Source organism: Trachurus japonicus, chromosome 20 (genome assembly GCF_045865225.1).
Source record: "Trachurus japonicus isolate A0001 chromosome 20, Traja_1.0".
In the NCBI taxonomy this organism is placed as follows: Eukaryota; Metazoa; Chordata; class Actinopteri; order Carangiformes; family Carangidae; genus Trachurus; species Trachurus japonicus.
This window is the reverse complement of record NC_140926.1, coordinates 12,300,672-12,319,671: the sequence shown is the minus strand read 5'-3', so window position 1 is coordinate 12,319,671 and position 19,000 is coordinate 12,300,672. Positions and strand designations below refer to the sequence as shown.

The following is a 19,000-nucleotide window of genomic DNA, read 5'->3' as shown; positions in this document are numbered from 1 at the left end:
TCTGTTATTCACAAGATCAAGGTATATGTAAAAAAAAAACAACCAAAAAAGAAGATGGTGGGAAATAAAAAGATAGAGGCAAGTAAGCAAGTTTCCAGATGCTCACATGTAGGATATTATCAGTTAAGAATGCAAATGGTTTCAAAGCTTAGCAGCTGCTGGGTCACAGTCTTAACCCGATGAAACAAACTGTTATGTTCACGTTTTCTTATGTTTGTCCTCGAGTCGACACAGTAGCTACAACAGTGGAGTGTGTCTCAAACAAGCTGAGGATTATCACAAAGTGTTGCAGTCTGGCTCGTAACTCTGCTGACAGTATTTTTTTTCTGTCATTGTCACGCTGGCTTTGTATTAAACAGACAACTCCACTGGAAAATAACTTTTTGTCAGGATTAGGATCAGATTTGCAACGCTCAACCAATCAGACGCTCTTCATCTGGTCACTTGAGAACCTTCCTCGTTAAAGAAACCAGTCTAGAAATTAAAAGAAAAACTGTCTCTGGCCGGTTTAAGCTTGAAGAAATTCAACATGTGTTCCCATTGACTTCCATTGAAACAAAAATCATAGTTTCAGTGAGGCATCTTTTCAGTTTTCAGGTGAAAATCCACTCAAAAATGCATTTACATATCTCAGACTACACCTCTAAACCTCAACCTGTGCTGTTTTGTTTGTTTCTTTGCCTTTAAGCAGGTCAGTCAAGGGAGTAACACGCCTGGACTTGTTTGATGTCAAGCAACATCGAGAATTCCTTGGCAGACGATTCACATCCTCATCACAGGTTTGACAAAATTTAAGAAAATCTAAATGCATGAGAGTTGATACCCGTGTTGATGATGTTGCAATTTCACACACAGTAATCAAGAAACCAGTGGTTTTTCTCTATTTCTTTTCCTCCAAATCTTCCTGCACCTGTACTGCGGAGGATGTTTGTAACAACAGCAGAGCCCAACGCCGCCCAAACAGGAAGTGTTAACATGTATTGCTACTGTATCCCCAGAGTTAGCACAACAGCAGCCCTGCTCCAAACACACTAAAGTCCTCCACACAAAGCTGAGGCATGACTTCACATACAGTCCAACCTTTGACCCAACAGCCCCACATCAGCCAGACCATTTAGCCAAGCCTGCAAAATTAATGACCAACTGCAGCGAACAGCTTAGGCTACTTAACTTCAGAGTTGTTCAACAGACTAGAATATTTTTTCTGATATCGAGCAGCAGTACTTTTGCTCTCGCTCAGTCCAACATCTCAAATGCCCCAAAGTCTCAAAGTTGTCTATGCCATGCAGAGATTTAACAAAGGAAATCAATAGAGGATAAAGGCTTTCACCTGAATTCAAAAGCAGCAAGTGTCCTCAATATTATTAACTACCAGCGGATGTTGCCCACAGAAACGTACTTAACGCATAATAAACATTTAGATGAATGTTAAAATGTGGTGGTTGAATAAACTGTATTATTCAACCATCAAGTGGCTCTGAAACTGAAGTGTATTGTTTATGTACAGATGCATGAAGTGAGGCCTATACACAAACCCTACACAAGTCACTTCTTTTCCTGGATTGGCCAGAATCACCTGAATCATGATTCAGACTTTGGCTGCGTTTAGGGGGCAGGGAATGTATTTGACTGTATCTGTGTGCGTGTGTGTGTATGTGTGTCAAAGAGACAGAGGGAGAGAGGGGAGGGGGGTGCTGTGTGTGGGCGGAAATATCCTGAAAACGTTGATTTTCAAACAAGATGGCATCCAATTATATGATGAAACCCAAAGTTGCACCACAGGGCGGAGGAAGTTGAAGTTGTTAAACTACAGAATAGGCGATTTTTTCCTCGTCTTTTATCATTTCAGCCTTGAAATAATAATAATATTTTTTTTTTTAAGCGTGATTCTCCTCTGTTTATTCTAAGAGGGACTCGGCTTTATGTTTTGTCGAGCGCTGCGTAAAAGGCGCATCCAGTGTGACCGAGCCGACCTGTAAGCTGATTGCTCAGTATTTCCATTCCAGCATTTATATTCCATTAGATAAGCACGTTTAAAAACACAATTTTAAAAGTTAGTTTCTCTGTTTCTCTGTGGTCTCTGCTCCATGTTAAGTTCTTATCTTACACCAACGTGTAACAAGTGCTGCTGCGCCACTTTGAGTCCATCTGTATATTTCAGCACCTCGGACAGCGACTGAAGCAGCTGCGTCTCTTTCTGCTTGAGGCCCTTGAGCTTTTTTTTTTTTTTTTTTCCTCAGTCTACTCCCTTCAAACTGAAAGCCATGTGAATAAAAAGTGATCAATGCGCTCAGCCTACATACAATACAATATCTTTTATTAAGCGGGACATATAGGGATTCTTCTATTATTTCCACAATGTACATTTGGTGAGCAACGTCACTGAACATTAAATCAGTCAAAGCTACGCAGATTCCGAAATGGAGAACACACAATAATGTGAATATGTACTTTATAAATTATATAATAATTTTTTTTTAATAAAAGGGCTCTAAGTCGTCTCCGGTGGCTGAAATATGTCGCCTTTTTTTTCTCTTTTTAATAAACTCTCGGCGGCCTACATTTGGCTTATTTTCAATATGTTCAGCATCCAAACGCAACACCATTGACAGCACAAAACATAAAGGAAAAAAGGAAAAAAAAAAAACTTCCATTCGTGCAAAAAAATGCCTTGGGTGTGAAAGCATTTCTTCTCTGGATGTCCATAATTCCATATATTTCACTTGGACGGAAACCATATATTCTTTAAGGCTATACAAACATAAAATAGAGCATAACACACTCTGCCTGTCCAGGACATCAGTTCCTCCACTCCTCATCTTCTCCCTTGTCCATTTTTTTTCTCCAGGTGCACCCGTTTGTCTCTTGACAAAAGTTTGTTTTTCCAAGCAAGAAAAAAATCCACATACCCGACAAGCACACGCCACTGGCCGATCAATACGTTTAATCATCCAGATTGCGTTAAAGTTGACTGATGGATTTGGATATATGAAACTCCAAGGAAACGTTCATATTTGACTAGATAGTGGACGAGTGTAGGTATACAGATATTCGTCGGCTTCCTTGGCTGACAGTTATTTAAAGTTAAAAATAAATGGCATGTTTTTTTGTGTGTTTTCTTTTGTTTGTTTTTTTCGTTTTTTTTGTTTTGTTTCCTGTTCCTCAACCTAAGCAGAGTCCCGTGCGACGTTGGCTCATCGCAGATTAGATTATAGAGGAAAGACTAGGAAGCCTGAGAAGGTGGAGTATTTCCATCCACCCATGAGGGTGCCCCGTTCCAGCTTCAGATAGACGCGGTCCTCCCGCTCAACCATCAGCAGTACTCCGTTACTGGCCGCCTCTCTCGTAACGTCCTGGTCACCGGCGAAAGCTGATATAACCGGGTAATCATTCTGCATCAGGTTGACCTGCAGGGAGGGGGCACACACGCACACACACAGAGACACAGACACACGGGCTTGTTCAGGATTTTAAGCACTAAAATGTTGCAAAATGCTGAATGCATATTTGATCATTGCTCACCTGTATGGTTTGTCTGTTGTAGACCTTCACCACATGAAAGCTGAAACTATATATCCCCCTCCTTGGAGCCTGGAAAACACTTGCTTTGAGATCGAAATGGTTGCCGATGTTCACTAAAACCTGTGACCAGAAAGGACGCACAATGAGACAGCGCTCCATCTTTTTTCCTTCTTCTTTTTTTCCTCCCCAATGTGCATGCTTCACTTAACATAACAGCTGCTACTGTGTATTGTTTGTCTCTGCTACGCTACGTGACTACAGACAGGCGTATCAGATATAGGCTGGTTCTGGTTCTGCTATGCCAAATGTTTTTAGGCTGAACTTCAGTCGCAGTTTGGGATGGTTCCCAACGTCATGCGTATAACAGGCCGCTGTCCAAAGCCCTCAGCCGTGAAAACTTATTGGAACATCTTTAACAAAAATAAAAAATAAAAAGCTGCGCAGTGCACGTGTAGATTCGGCCGAGGCCTAGCACGCATATGTAATAACTGATCATGCATGGTTGATCATCCTTTTGGCAGCGCATCTCCAAATCGTGCCAGTTACGCAGAGCATTGAATGAAAGGGAAGCAGCATTGTGTTCTTCTAGGTTGGGGGATTCTCAGGGCTCAGATCACACAGTGAGAGCAGTGATAGAAAATCTATGAAACATGACCTTAAACAAGTTATGTACGCCCACGGCAAAGAGATTTTAAGGCGAGGTAAGGGAAAACAATAAAAAGAAAACAGTAATGGAGCCAACATATTGGGCCAATCTCATTTATATTACGCTGCAAGTGGGTTATGTTAGTGCTCAGTTCTGACCTGGTCAAAATAGATGGTCATAGACGTGTTGCTCATCTCTGACGGCTCATGGTTGGTTCCACGCACGGCGGAAAAAGCCACCTTTGCCCCAGCGGAGCGGACTGATATGCCAAGTGAGGAGGTGACCGCTCCGTCCGAAGAAGGGTTCGAGTCGCACACCACAAGACACTTCCCTTCGAGCACGATGGGCTCCGTGTCGTTCTGGCCGAGGCAGAAAACCACGCCGCATCCCATGAGGAGGGTCAGTGCCAGCATGGCACAGGGTCCCGGGCAGCGCGCTGGCACCATGGTCAGATCGCTGGTCCCGTGCACACTGATACAACCCGGCAGCCCCTTGGAGGTTTGTTAGTATTCGATCACCTGGTCCAGACTTACTCCCTTCTCTCTTCCCCTCTCTCTTTTCCTCTATCTGTGATGCTCCCTCACTCTCTCAAACAGCCTCTGACACACAGACGCACTCAGACTCTCTCCGGCTGAGACTCCCCTCCCTCCTGTGCGTCCTCGTCCTCTTAGTTTTCGGAGAGTATTCAGATAACCGTTGTTGTAAATCCTGATGATGAGAGAGAAAATAAATGAATTTTCATGTCAGACAGCCAAAGGTGAATGCCTTTTATAGTTTGGTGATTCAACTTGAATATTCTTCGTGTGCGTAAAATGGCTATCGTGCGTAAAAAGAAAGACAGTCGCTTTCTGTAAATGCTAAAATCCGACAAGTCGTGTTATAGATATGATTACTCAAATTTGCGTTTGTCCAAATTGACCAAACCAACTATCTGTGCTACTGCGGAGTGTTTCCTCACAGATTAGTGCGCAGCAGCACTTTCCAACAATATATAATGCCAATGGAAGAGATGATACAGTAATCCCCTGCTCTTAGTCTAACTGATAATTATGGTAAAACAAACACTTTGCAGGTATTTCCGCTGAGAAAAAAGGTAAATCACGACTTACCTGTGCCATCCATCCCGCTGGTGTGCTCTCTGTCTCTGGCAGACTGTGGACTGAGCGCTCAGATCGCTGGTGCAAAAAAAGCAAGAGTCTCTGGGCTCCCTTTCGAGGGACAACTCACGCCCATTCTTTGTGTGTAGCCACTGCAACAAGACTCATCAGAAGTATCCCGCAATTAAGAGCACATGCGTGGATTAATGGGTTTGTTTACATATTAATCAGATCAATGCTGTGAGCGCAGGGGCCCCTCAGGACGGCAGAGATCACTTGCTCTCAGTGTCTGTCATTTATATGCGGTGGGTTTCTCATGTCTCATCCTGATTAATCTGAAATGAAAGGGGCTGCAGCGGGTAACCTTGCTGCTGCATGGTACAATCGGCATGCATGTATATGTTACTAATTTCAGACGTAAACGAGCATTTTTATGAGTCCAAGAAAGATACTCGTGCGCCATCCAGTGGTGCGTTTCAATTGTGCAGCTTTCTGCTCCTCGGTGTAGGTATATCAATGCATGAAAGTGATTCAAATAATAAGGTTCAGTGGGATCTGGCTTGCATATATTAGATGATATAAGTGGAGTGGAGTATCTGCAGGATATTTCACATGTACATCAGGCATAATAAACAAGCCATAATCAATTTAAGTGTGTTAAAAATTGAAGTATTCTCACTTCATAATAAATGCCCTGCACCTCTTTGTGCCTTTCTTCTCATTTCTTGACTTGTCATCATCCTTTAAAGAGTCGCGTGTAGAGGGTCCCTATCAGTACTCCTCACTTCTGAAGGGCTGTAGAGAGTGGGCTTGGTCGAACCTTTAATGAGCTGTCACTTTCCTACGTTAAGATATGCTAACTGGCCATATTATGCATGGTACTCACATTTGCAGGGGAGGGGACTGTAAAGACTGTCTTAGACTTCTTGCAGCTTGAGTAAATAGTAGAAGGAGAAGACATCATTTCATTGAACACAATCCATCAGGAGTGGAATTTGAAATTTTGAATGCAAGGGAATGGAGGGCAAAACTCAATCATTCACTTAAAGCTGCTGAATGCGTCTGTGAATAAAGCCGTGAAAAAGCCTTGACACAAAATGACACAAACACAGATGTGGTATGGTAACATCTCTGCAAGTTGGTTTGATAAAGGCAAGATTTTATCAAATCATCCACACGACGAGTAAAGAAAGCAATTTTTTTTAGACTTAATCACACAGTGATCCTTCCCCTCTTTCTCGGCCCCACATTGCACTGTCAGAGCTGACTGACAAACCATGCGGAAGAGTGACATCAGGTATCCAAGAGTCACAACTGACCCCAGGCCTTCAGAAGGACACATAGCTACAGAAAACATCAAATGTCAAGTAAGGTGGGGGGGTGGGGGCTTGCAAGGGAAAAGGGATGTGGCCTACATGGCATTACCATACCAGCGGCTGAAGTTGCCCTAAAAGGGACTTCACTTCCATCAGGGAAGCTGATCGGCGAGACTGACAACAATGTTATGGTTATTTTCCCTGACAGCTAGCAGAGCCTACTGGCTTCCAGGAACGGGGAGGTCGATTATGTGATGGGTCTTAAAGCGAGCCATCTGCTTTTGCAAGGAAAAGGACTTAGCTTCAGTCTGGTTGGTTTTGTGTTCTTCTGTACCAAGACAAGTATTTCTATCAGCAGGATTCCTCTGATTGAGATTTTGCCTAATGCAGAAGGCATTTTTAGTCATCTTATGCCTAATACACAAACACTGTGCACTTAAAACGCAACAGCACGGCCATATGCTTCATGAAGTCTAAATACCCACTGTAAGATAAATATCTCTCTGTCCATCTGTCTGCCTGTCCATCTGTCTGCATGTAGCTATAAACATGTCTGTATCTTCATATTTGAAATGAGGTCAGATTCTCAAACAAGTTCATTTGTGAACTCTCTCTCTCTCTCTCTCTCTCTCTCTCTCTCTCTCTCTCTCGCTCTCTCCCTTCTCAGTGCAGCTCTTAAGATAAATATCATGACAACGAGAGGGGGAGATTGTGTTGTGTCTCTCTTGCCTTACATCAGGAAGGTGTGACCTCTATCTTAGCATGTGTGAAGAGACAAATAACATCAATCTGTCTGTTCCTCCCCTGCTTGTACTGAGCCAACACCCTGATGAGGAATTATATTGCTAACCCCTGAGAAAGGTTGCAGCAGACCGTACTGTGCTTGCTAGAGCTTACAGTAACTGGTATTACACACTGTGTGTGTGTGTGTTCACATATTGGAAACCAACTTATTCAGCTCTGTCTAGGGACAGAAAGGTTCCCTCAAGGTAACCTTTCTAACTTTATTGATAAGATTTAAATTGAGGTCGTATCAATGGAAACAACTGACTGTTCATGTTAAAGACTTAAAGATGCAACTTTAATTAAAGTAGGCCTAAATAACTGCAGTGTCTATATACTGTGTATGTATATACTTCTATGTATCTCATCATTACTTTCGTGTAAGATGAAAATAATCAAGGCTGTGTAGTTTCTTCTAAAAACCAATTGTTAGACAGTTGGATTGGTTTGCAACAGAATGATGAAGATAATGTATGAAGCATTTCATAATAGTTTCATCATCTGTTACAGAAGTTATAAATATAATAGGCTACTAAGGATATTTTCAAAAGTAAACTGTTAAATAAGGCAAAGAAGTGTCGGTGTGTTTTCTGTCTCTAGTCAGACCTAATTTGCAATCCTGCTGCCTGATTAGAATAGAAGAAATAAAGATTAGAAATGTTCAGAAAAGTGCTGATTGTTTCATACGCATAGGCCGATGTACAGTATATGGTAGGCTACTCCACCTTTCCTGAATCAAACATTTAAAATCACATGCCGTCACACCTACTTTTGTACTGTAACTTGTCCAGTTCAAAATTGAGATGAAACAAACTTGCCACTGTGAGTTAGGACTTTGAGTTGCTGTGTTGTTGAACCGTCTTTGCCTCAGAGATTTGACACACACCTGGTCAGCACATCTCATCCTGTGCTGCTTCAATTTTGACCGTTTTGTTTTTAATGTGCCTCCTGTGAGCCCCCCACCTTATTGGAAGTGCAGTAGGTTATTGAATCACTTTAATTCATCGCCGGCCTTTCAAATTACAGCAACACTGCAGAAAGCTGACCTGGTTACTGAAAGACAATCTAGCAAACTATTCCCAGCAGCACTTCAATTACTGGCTTTTTAAAAAGTAGATTCAATTCACAGACAGTATAATTTCCATACAGTCTATGAGTAGCCTAATAATTAGTTGTTTTTTCCCCCGCTTTTATTTTGAAGGCAGAAGTGCCTTTACCCACCGGAAATCCTGCCACTGCTCATGGACGGAACTTGACCCGACGTCACCATGGCGACCTGACGCGGAAGTTAAGGTAGTTAACGTTGTCGTGGTTATTTTGCCGGCGGTTTTAATGAGAGAAAACAAACTTTATGCGGACACGTTTGTCCATTTAGCGTCGAAGTTTTACTAAAATGCTGTTGAACAAACATTAGACAACATGGCCTCACAAACTGAACCTGTATCTGGCCCAAAGTGCTCAAAACCAGTGAGACAAATGTTGGCTTCAAAACAAATGACCTCCAGGGTGCGGGCAGTGAGGACGTCCAAAAGAGTTGACAAATCATCTCAGCCCTCTATAGAAAGGTAATCTGTCAAAAACACACTCACCATTCAAAAAAACTGGAGCCAGGCTGTGTTTAGGAAACGTGCTGCAGTCAATGCTTTATTGCCTTCTAAGTGAAAGGATTTATAGACAGTGCTGGCAGCAATACATAATAAAAGCACAGTAAAATCAATATGGGTGAAAGACACTTCACTACATGTTCAAATTAAGGAATCGGATTCTCCCCCCACTGAATGTAAGTTAGGCACTAAATGCAGCAGTGAAACGCCAGGCTTTTCCCTCAAATGGCTATTTTCACCCAGTCTCATTCTCTTGTTATTTTAGTGGAACTACCTATCAAACAAGAGTGTCTAATCAAGGTTGTTTTATGGTGCTCACTTACAGATATTTTTTTCAATTTAATTTTCTAGAAACTGTCTCCATAGCTCAATAAGCACAAATCTCGTTGTTATTATTTTAAATTGCCACAGTTTGCTTGAAAAATTATGTCCCAAACATTTAAAGCACCACACAGTATTAGTTTTAGATTAGCCGTAGTAGAATTTTATAGGCTACACTTTTCCAGCACTAAGTAAGAGAAAGTGCATGTAATTTTCTGTTGTATAGCTTGTTTTGTACTCTAAAACAAGATGTTTTCAGATAACGATGACAAAGAGTAATGACTGGAGATTTTGCACATGTGAAAAGCAGAGACTTTGTTTGGTTTGGTTGTAAATTTTGTCTTCGCAAGTGGCTGGGCTTGCATTGCTGGTTTTTGGTGGTTGGCTACACTATCCGCCAATGTACGTATGTGTGTAGTTTTATTTAAACAACCAAATGGTTTAATGCTTTTGAAGTAGCCAACCTCATGTTGCATTTTGATTTTTAGTGTAGCCTAATGTTACAAATATTGAAACGATTGCTGTGGATCTTTTTACACACAGTCAGGGTCCTCAGAGGATAGGCTACAGACTTTAAATGCCACACTGTCTTCATTCTGATACATCTGGTTTGGATTTTAACGTTGTGCTAACTTCACTATTGTCATGAATGATTCCCTCTGATTGTCACAACCCTCATGATCCCGTAACTTTTCTCCAAACTCAGTATTTCAGGTTTTTATTTTTTATTTTTTACATAAGATATACAGAACTAAGGACATTGCCATCAATCATTTACTGTTAATTAGGTTGTGGGAAAAATAACTGTGTACCATCAGCATAATGTTAAAGCAGAAGTAAGCGATCCGGTCGTTTTGGCTAATGCTGCGTTCCAGGCAGGCTTTTGAAACCGTAAATTACAGCTTCATGTCACAACTTACGATTTTGTAGCGTTCCAGGCAACCCACTCGTGTTTTTCCGACCTGTTTTACCTGTGAAAGTCACTATAACAGCCGCTCGTAACTTCCAACCCGTGAACTCGTACCAGAACGACTTCACAGGTCGGAAAAACACGAGTTACGGGCTGCCTTGAACGCACCATAACAGTCCTCGTCCCTACGTCACCACATTCAGGCGCATCCCTTGGCTGCACACACAGCCCTGCATGCCGTTCTCTCTCCTCATTGGATAAAAACTGTAGGATACGAGAAAAGTTTTCTCCTCGGCTCAGAGCAGAGCAGAGTGACTGACAGACCCGTGTTTCGGTCCAAACACTCTATGTAAGTGATTGTTGTCGGAAGATATAGCCTAACTATTTAAGACTTATATTAACACAAATATATCGCTTACTTCTGCTTTAACATTTAGCTCAAAGCAACACTGTGAGATTGTACAGTTCAATCTCACAGATGCTGGACTGTCAAGACTCTTTGAATGCAGGATAATTATTCAGTTATTTAGATTGTTGCTGATGATTATCTGTTGATTCATTTATCCACTAATGATATACTGATAGCTCTTTTGATATAAAGATATGGATTTGGATATAGCCAGATACTGTATGATGCACTGGTTTAAGAGCAACACAGTGTCATCCAAATGTGACAGTTCACTGCAAACGCTGTGGATCCATTGGAATTTCTACTTGCAGTAGACTCATTCCCTGTCTAGTCTCCTTCTCCCAAAGTTGTAGACCTGCCAAACTTGACTACCGTAAGAAGAGCACCTCTGCCTTTTGACAGCTCTAAATGTCAACGGGAGGTTAACTATTTGAGCCATTTGAATTTTAAAGCTGAAATATGTGACATTCCCTGTGTGAAAATTACACAGAATATGATTTATTCATTTAGTGTCTAATTTGGAAGTTGTTCTGTGTGTTTGTTGACATGAAATGACTGACCAGGCAAGAAATGTGTACATGAATATATTAGCCTACTCACTCAAGTCATTTAATTGGAAGCTAGTGGCATCATTAACCAGGACAGGTGCATCCAGACAAGCCTGATCAATAACTCTCAGTAGTATGAGGAAAATGCTTCCCTTTAATTGTTTCAACAGACTTAACAATGCAAATAGGTGTAATAATGATAATAAACAGTACACATAGCAGATGTCTACATTGATATCCAAACATATTTACCAAAGAAAGACAAAAGACTTAACATCAGTGATTTCAGCTTTCATATGGATGAGTGCTTGTTCACAGTTTGGCTCTCACTCACACTTAAATTCACCACTTCCTGCACAGTGAGAAGGGTCTTTTTCTGACACCACAGTTTCTGATTCCCTTGGGTGTCAATTACAGAACATGTGACACTCTCCTCTCATGTTTTTGAGATTTAGATGGATTTTTAAATTAAGATCTTGTAAGAGCGCTTTACAAACACGATGAGTCACTCATATTGTTCATACGTTTATGATGTTACACCATGTCCACTAAATGAGAACACTGACGTGGGTCGTTTCATTTTCTTGCCAGAAGTGTATGATTAGATTGCCAAGTAGCCTGGTGAGAGCGCATTCGCATTTGTTTCGTACGCTGGTTCCTCTGCATGGTGAGCAACAGGTGGCATGAAAAACGCTGGTGTCACTTCCTTGTTCTGATGTCTAATTACCTTTTTTGTAGACTGCCATCTGAGATCCTGATTAAGATTCTGTCATACCTGGATGCCTCTGCACTTTTCAGCCTCAACCATGTCAATAAGCTCTTCTACCGGCTTGCCAACGATAAGTAAGTATCAGGCAAGTCTTGTTAATTTCACATACAGTACATGGCATATCTTACAAATTATTATGTGTATCTAATTAAACACTCTGTAAATATGATATTCTTTCAAGTCAGGGAACTGACTGTGCTGCGCAAAGAAATTCATCCTTGTCACGTTGTTTTTGTCTGCACTCAAAGTGAAACTAACCTGCCACTGCTGTATGATGCTGCAAACAATCGCTTTTTATTGCAGATTCATCTCCTGATATTTTTTTTCTCTATTAACTGATTAATGTTGTAATTTTCACAGAGCCCAAGTTAACATGTTTGAATTACTTTTTTCATTTGACTAACAACCAAAAAAAAGGAAGATATTCAGTTTAATATCACAGAAGACTTAGAAAATAATCACATCCAATCAGCTGGAACTGCTGAATTCACTTACATGATTAATGTGTTATCAGAATTTGTTGCTGATTAATTTTCTCGTCCACAAATCGGCAGACTGTCTCACCTCAAGTAAATCTTAGATCTGTTTCAGTCTGTTCTCGGCTTCTTTCAACAGTTTTGTGAAAAATGAAGGGCTTGTGAACAAAACAAACCATTGGAACAAGTTTGAAAAATGTCTAATGCCCTGACAAATTAGTTTTTTTAAATGCAAGTGACAAATTTGTAGTACTCATCTTAAGCAGACGTGGAGATGCTTAGCGGCGTGGCAGTGCTCTAGACAGAGAAGAGCAACATCTTTGTCATGCAACCAAAATAATGATGTAGATCTTAAGAAAGACAAATATCTAGATAAAGTGTAAGATGCGGTGGAATATGAATACAGTTTTGTAAAGCGGTTTTCCTGAATATAATGCACCACAGGTCTTGTAATTCTGAGCCTGCGTAACATGCTAGAACACGAAGAAATAATGACTTGTGAAAAAAAAATGATACCATGGTGTGAGTGTGACCAGCAGGGAGCTGAGTAGGTGTCTCACTGGGACCAGCGATCGCTAACATCACTTTGTATTGATCTTAAGTTTTCTATCACATATGAGGAGGCAGCAAAGCTGGTGGTGAACAACTAGAAGACAAACTAATTTGCAGATCAGCTCAGCGTCCCGACAGGCTGTAATTTAGAATACATAATTAAGGAGTAATTAAAAATTTAAAAAAAAAAATGCAGAGGCAGTCAGTATGAAGCAGCTGCCCAGACTCTACTGTACAAGCTGTACTGTACTACCACACTGTGCTATCATGACATCATATGACAGCTCATACTTCTTTTATTGTATGGCTTTGGAAATGTAAAGCATCCATCCTAAATAAAAATGCAGATTTCTTTTGTTAAGCAAAGCACAAATGACAAGTAAACCTATGGTTACTGTTGTCTTCAAATGTCTTACATACAGTAGTATCAACAAAACAACACCAGATATGTTTATTGTCATTCAGTCAGTTGTTTCCCTTTATTTTCATTCACTGCCACCTCTCACCTGCAGTGCTCTGTGGAACAAGATATACATAGCAGAGTTTGGCAAGAAAAAAAAGCTGAAATCCAAGTGCACGGATGAGCTGCTGCTGAAGATGGCCACAGTGGAGCTGCGGGATGACGCTGCTGGCTACTGGAAGTGGCTGTACTTCAAGACTGTAGCCGCGTGTGACATGAACAAGTGGAAGAGACATCTTGGACTCATCAGCCGTCACACTGGGCTGCCCAGTCAAACAGAGCAGGTTCTCAGGTAAGAGATGGAGCGATGCTACTAAAAAAAAAACACCTTTTGAAAAACCACTCAGATGAAGCACCTGGGGTGTATGATTTGTTTAATGTACCAGATACTTGATTTTTATTCACTAGGTACTTGAGTAGCCTGAGAAGAGCTGCTTGTAGTTAAACTAATCAAGTGCTTACCGTGTATTTTTTTTTCAAGCATTTGAACATCTGAGCCGCTGAGGTGAGAGAAAGGGGCTCATTATTTCTCAGGCAATCCTCGTATTTTACAGTCTGTTGCTTTCTGCAGTGAAATGGAAGTGTGTGTGAAACATACTGTAATCCACTTTCGCCCCTTCTGCTTGGTATGTGTAGCATCTTTTGCGAGGTATCATGGGAACCCCTGGCACCGGCTGCATTGGTTAGCAAACAGTAAAACTTTGCAGGTGCACCCTCCCTGTCAAGACGGCTCAGGGGTAGAGACTAGAGGACAGTTCAAGCCACTGGCAATCAAAAACAAAGCGCGGCTTGTTTTTATATCGCACTTAATGACACTTTCTTATTAAAGGTGAGAGAGGAGGTCTCTGTCTGAATGTGATGTCTGCTCAGGGGATGCCGGCACGCAGGGGAAGGCTCCCTCTCTCCGCCTCCACCACAGTTTCTGCTGTGTTTTTATAACCTCTGATTAGAGGCTGTGCAGCACTCAATTTTGAGTTCTGTGGCAGTCGCTGTGGTACAGAGGGGAAGTAGAAATAATTGTGTTCCTTGCAGAGGCTGTCTGAATTGTTGAAATAAATTACTTAGCCCCCCAACCCATCATCCACGGCACACACATGCACGCAAGCACGCTTTCTCCCTCCTCCCACCTAACTCAGACAATTCCCCGTGGGGGTCTGTCTGTTAGAAACACTGAGGAGCATGCGATTTACCTTGGTAATAATCATCACAAGACATCACACAGACAGACAATGAAGAGTGAAATCCCCTGGGTCATCCGGAGCCTCCTGGGCTGCTCCAGTTTTTAGCTTTGTTCCTCCACTTAATTGATATTGGATGGTGCCTCAGCGAGACACTGGCTGCATCACAGTAGGGGCAGCTCTGAATCACAGTTTAGACAGAACTGGATCAAGAGATTTATCACAACAGCTGCGGTTTCATTTCATTCGCTGCATATCATTTCATTAGCTAGAACAGCTTAACCGCAGCCATACTACAGTACTCCATACTACTGTCAGAAAAAAGGCAGCACACGCTAAACTCCTAGTTTGCATGATTTAAAGAGCGAGTGTCAGCTTTTACAATGCAGATTATTTGCATTGTGTTAACCTCAAATAAAAGTCTTGATGACTTGGTTTTTGTTGAAAATGCATTTCACAGGCGTCTTCATGCAGCTGTCAGGGAACATCCAGTGAGTTACTTTCTACTTTATAAAGTAGAGAGCTGTTTGAACCAACCACTAAGCACTCATCTGCCTTCCCTTCTGTTACCCTACTCTGTGTATCAACTATAGTACAAAGCACGAATATCTGTCACGTCATACTCTTCTAGAAACTTGTGCGTCACCTGGGAGCTGACCGTCTCTGATAAGTCAGGGCGCGAGGCCACATTGGAGCTGAGCTGGTCCCGGTTCTGCGAGACTTCTGTGTCTCTGTGCTGGAGCGGAGGACGCTGTTTGCCCAACTACCAGCAGATTTCCACCCTTCAACTTCACGGCGTCAGGAGGATAGCCCTCAGCTGCCCCGGCCTAAAGAAGTAAGAGAGGAGGTGTCCATCTGTCTGTTTCCTCTTTTTTTTTTTGAGTAAAAAAAAAAAGAAAGAAAAAAACTAATGTTGTCTTTGCTTGTCCTGTCAGACCTGGCTGGAGGTCCCTCATGGCCAAGTTAGACATGCAGACTTTAACTAAAGGCGCGCAGGTCATTGGCCAGGACAGACTGGTTGAAATGAAGCTGCTTCAGCCGGGAATCATCATCGGTACCTGGAAGGTAATTAACAAAATTTGTAATTGCTAAGAATTGGTTTGTAGTAGCTGGAAAGGTGAGGTATGGCGCCTTATTTAACATCACTGATTTAGACAATTCCAGGCAATTTCAACCTGAATTTTCAGATGGCTATTCAAACATACACCGAGGGGTTTGTTTACATCAAGAAAGCTGAGAAGTCTCACACGATTTCACAAAGTCTTGGTAGTCTGAAGCTCCCGTTTGTTTTATCAACAAAGGAATATCAACTCGGAGGCACAAGTTTTCATAGCAGTAAGAGTAAGTCTAGGTATTGTTTATTCTAACTACTGAGCCCGTCAACTTGACTCTCGTGTGAGACTTCGCAAGACTTTGTATTACAGCTCCGTTTATAAACATGTTGGCTTTCTTGAAGTAAACAAACCGCTCGGTGTATGTTTGGATAGCCATCTGACGTTGTTTGTGGGAAAAAAATGTGGTTTTGTGGGATGTAAACAGCCCAAGATCCATCCACTCCCATTATATGCTGCTGTGGCGATGCAGGGACAGACAGAACTACTGCATAACAGGAGACATTAAAAAGAAAATCTTCAGATCCATTCTTTTAGACCTAAAATATTAGGAAACTACAGCCCCAGGTTGAAATTGCCTGTAATTGTCCTTTAATTGTTGTCTCTCTTTGCAGGAGCAGTGCTCCATTGCCTTCATCATGTTCACCCTCCACTTCCACAGACTAGTGGAGAGAAGCATCCAGGGATCCTCAGTCTGGTAGGACACAATTGAACACACACCTCTCCTTCACATGCGTGCGTGACGTGCATCGTATCACCATCAGATGGTTAGGGTTCAGATTCAAAGGGTGTGATAACTGACAGGATTTAGTTGATGCTCCTGATGTGAGCCATCTATGATGCACTACAGGGTGAGAGTTGATGCGTCAGCATCAGTGGCACCTGTATTTCAGCAGCACAGAGGACAATGTGACTCCATCACGTTTTTATATAAAGATGGCTATTCTTGTCATGTAGCGCCACACCACTGAGTTTTCCTCCTGCCATCTGGACACGACACAAAGGAGGGAAAATCACTTTGGTCTCCAAACCCTGATGCATCATCTGTAGACATTAGAGTGTTCATGTGTAATTTTCCCTGCATCTGAAAGTACGTACTTCATAAGTACCACAAGTTATTTGATACTTAGTTGGGAGGTTGCTGCACTGACTCTAGAAAGTGCCTCACTGATCATCTGAGAGACGAAACAGCAGGACTGCACAGTTTTCTTGACACTGCTAAATTTGTGAGTCTTGCACTTGAGCAAAGTGTGGACATAGCTCCCTCTTCTGGTCTCTTTTGAGAGCACAATACAGTTGCAGCACGATGATTACAGGCCACTGAAGAAATAAACCTCAGAAAGTCTTTTATATTGAAGCATTGTTTTCCTCAATGTTATCATCCTAGAGACCTCTTTTAAGTTGAATTCACTTTGAAATAGAAGAGAACAGGGGTAGGACTGGATCAACATGGGCTTCATCCTACTTCTTTTTAAATTTTTTGATTTATTTATTGTATTGTTATTTTGTGTGTTTTTTATTGTACATTTAATTCAATTCAATTCATCACACAACACAGTCTGCCTCTAATTTACCTTCTTCTTTTTTTTTTCTTTATTCCTTCCTCCAGCCCCTATGCAGAGACGATGGTCAAATCCCCTTTTGATGACATAGACCCTGAATATGGTCTCCATGGTTACCAACTACACATTGCTCTCCACGACACTGTATGCAAGCTCATGTCTGCAAGCTTTCCTCAGCTATTTTGCCGCAAAAGTAATTAATTTATATATTTAGTATATAAATTTCATTACATTGTGAAATTGTTGAGAAAGTATGTAGTTTTTTTAAAACCTTATTATTTATATTTGGCTAATAGTCTTTCAGTCTTTGAAATGTAAAAACAACCAGCCGTCTTCACAAAGAAATTAACTTTTTTATTTGATGCTTTAAGGTTTTGGCATGTAAAGTACATAAGTTTGGACAAGAAGTAAACATATGAAGTTAAACTAGTGTAAAGTGCTGAATCATTATAATACAAAGACTGGCTGTTGATGTGTGGTTTTGTCTTTGACCAGCCCAGATCTGTAGCGGATACATCCCGCTGACTGCCATTAGCAGGACAAACTCGTCTCAGCACACCCCACTGTCAGGCAGCATCACCCTGCCCTGGAGGTGTGAGGCCCTGCAGGGCTCAGTGGAGGTACTACACGGAGCCTACTGTCAGCTACTCTCACACAGTCCCACTATGTGTTATTAGAGGGAAGAAATGCACGCCCTAGGCATCCTAAGTATGTTGCTGACAACTGGTAAAAAGAAGGAGTATGCAGTTTCTCATTGTGATGATCACAGACCTATTAAAAAGTAAATTTTAGAACTACAGTACTTCCCAGGGAGGGGCTCCCTCGGTTCCCTGAATACAGTTGAAATCTCTCTTTTATCATTAATTCTCAAAACCTTGAATTATACATCGTAGAGAAACCCCAGTTAGATCACACAGGTCGTTCACACAGAAAAGAGGTCTTGACGCGTGTTTTCTTTTCTTCTTGCCAGAACTGCTGCATCATGAGTTTGACTCTGCTGGATGAGTTCAAGAAACCCTTCTGGTGTGTCAGCTCACCGGTTACCTTGGAGCTGGAAAAGACACCCTTTTCCTATGACTATGACTATGATGGTGAGCACTTCCTGATCCACTACCTGGACTCCGACGGCCAAGTGAAGATGAAACTTGTTTGGATGAGGGAACAGAGTCAGTTTGTTGTCATCGGTTTAGTTATCTACCTGAGTGTTTCTAATGTCAACATGCATTTTGGGAGAAACTACTGAAGCAGCGGGATTCATGAGAAAGCTTTTGGGTTTTCTTCGCTGGAAATCTTTAAGCCTGGCTGGGTGACACACACACACACTCGCTGGCAACTCAGGAATAAATATGCCAGTTGCCAGCTAGCATGGCAGACTTCCACTCACCAGAGAAAGTGGCCTAGGCCATATCAGAGTCTGCACTGCTCAGCTCAGCAACAGCTGGCAAAGTCCACCTTAGTATAAGATGTGTTTCATCGTCTGCTGGCTGCTCTTTGAGTTTGCTGCTTGTTAGTTACCTATAAGGTCATGTTTTAGATCACATGGGGAAAACTGACCCTGTACCTGTAATCTAAATCTTATCATGGCGGTGCATCTTAAGGTGTAACATCCACAGGTCAGCTCCTTGTTGGGGAAGCTTTGTTTCACCCCTCTGATATTACATCAGCATATCTACAGGGACAATAGATGCTTTTAGTGGTTAATCATTTTAGATTAAACCAATGGCCTTAAACTGCA

At 41.7% G+C, this 19,000-nt stretch overlaps 2 protein-coding genes across 2 annotated transcripts; one reads left to right on the top strand and one right to left on the bottom strand.

The window, feature by feature from the left end:
• Positions 1–2,300: 2,300 nt before the first annotated feature.
• cbln2b (cerebellin 2b precursor) lies at positions 2,301–5,673 on the bottom strand. Its single transcript, XM_085763173.1, has 4 exons — positions 5,278–5,673; positions 4,327–4,876; positions 3,523–3,642; positions 2,301–3,407 (listed from the first exon to the last, which is right to left on the bottom strand). The coding sequence occupies exons 2-4, from the start codon at positions 4,612–4,614 to the stop codon at positions 3,210–3,212; spliced, it is 606 nt and encodes a 201-aa protein (XP_085619299.1). The 5' UTR covers positions 4,615–4,876; positions 5,278–5,673; the 3' UTR covers positions 2,301–3,209.
• Positions 5,674–8,753: 3,080 nt separating this feature from the next.
• fbxo15 (F-box protein 15) lies at positions 8,754–18,794 on the top strand. Its single transcript, XM_085763604.1, has 9 exons — positions 8,754–8,929; positions 11,895–11,999; positions 13,466–13,705; positions 15,223–15,426; positions 15,527–15,656; positions 16,318–16,400; positions 17,313–17,458; positions 17,761–17,885; positions 18,236–18,794. Exons 1-9 carry the CDS (start codon positions 8,784–8,786, stop codon positions 18,506–18,508), a joined length of 1,452 nt encoding a protein of 483 aa, XP_085619730.1. The 5' UTR covers positions 8,754–8,783; the 3' UTR covers positions 18,509–18,794.
• Positions 18,795–19,000: the final 206 nt, after the last annotated feature.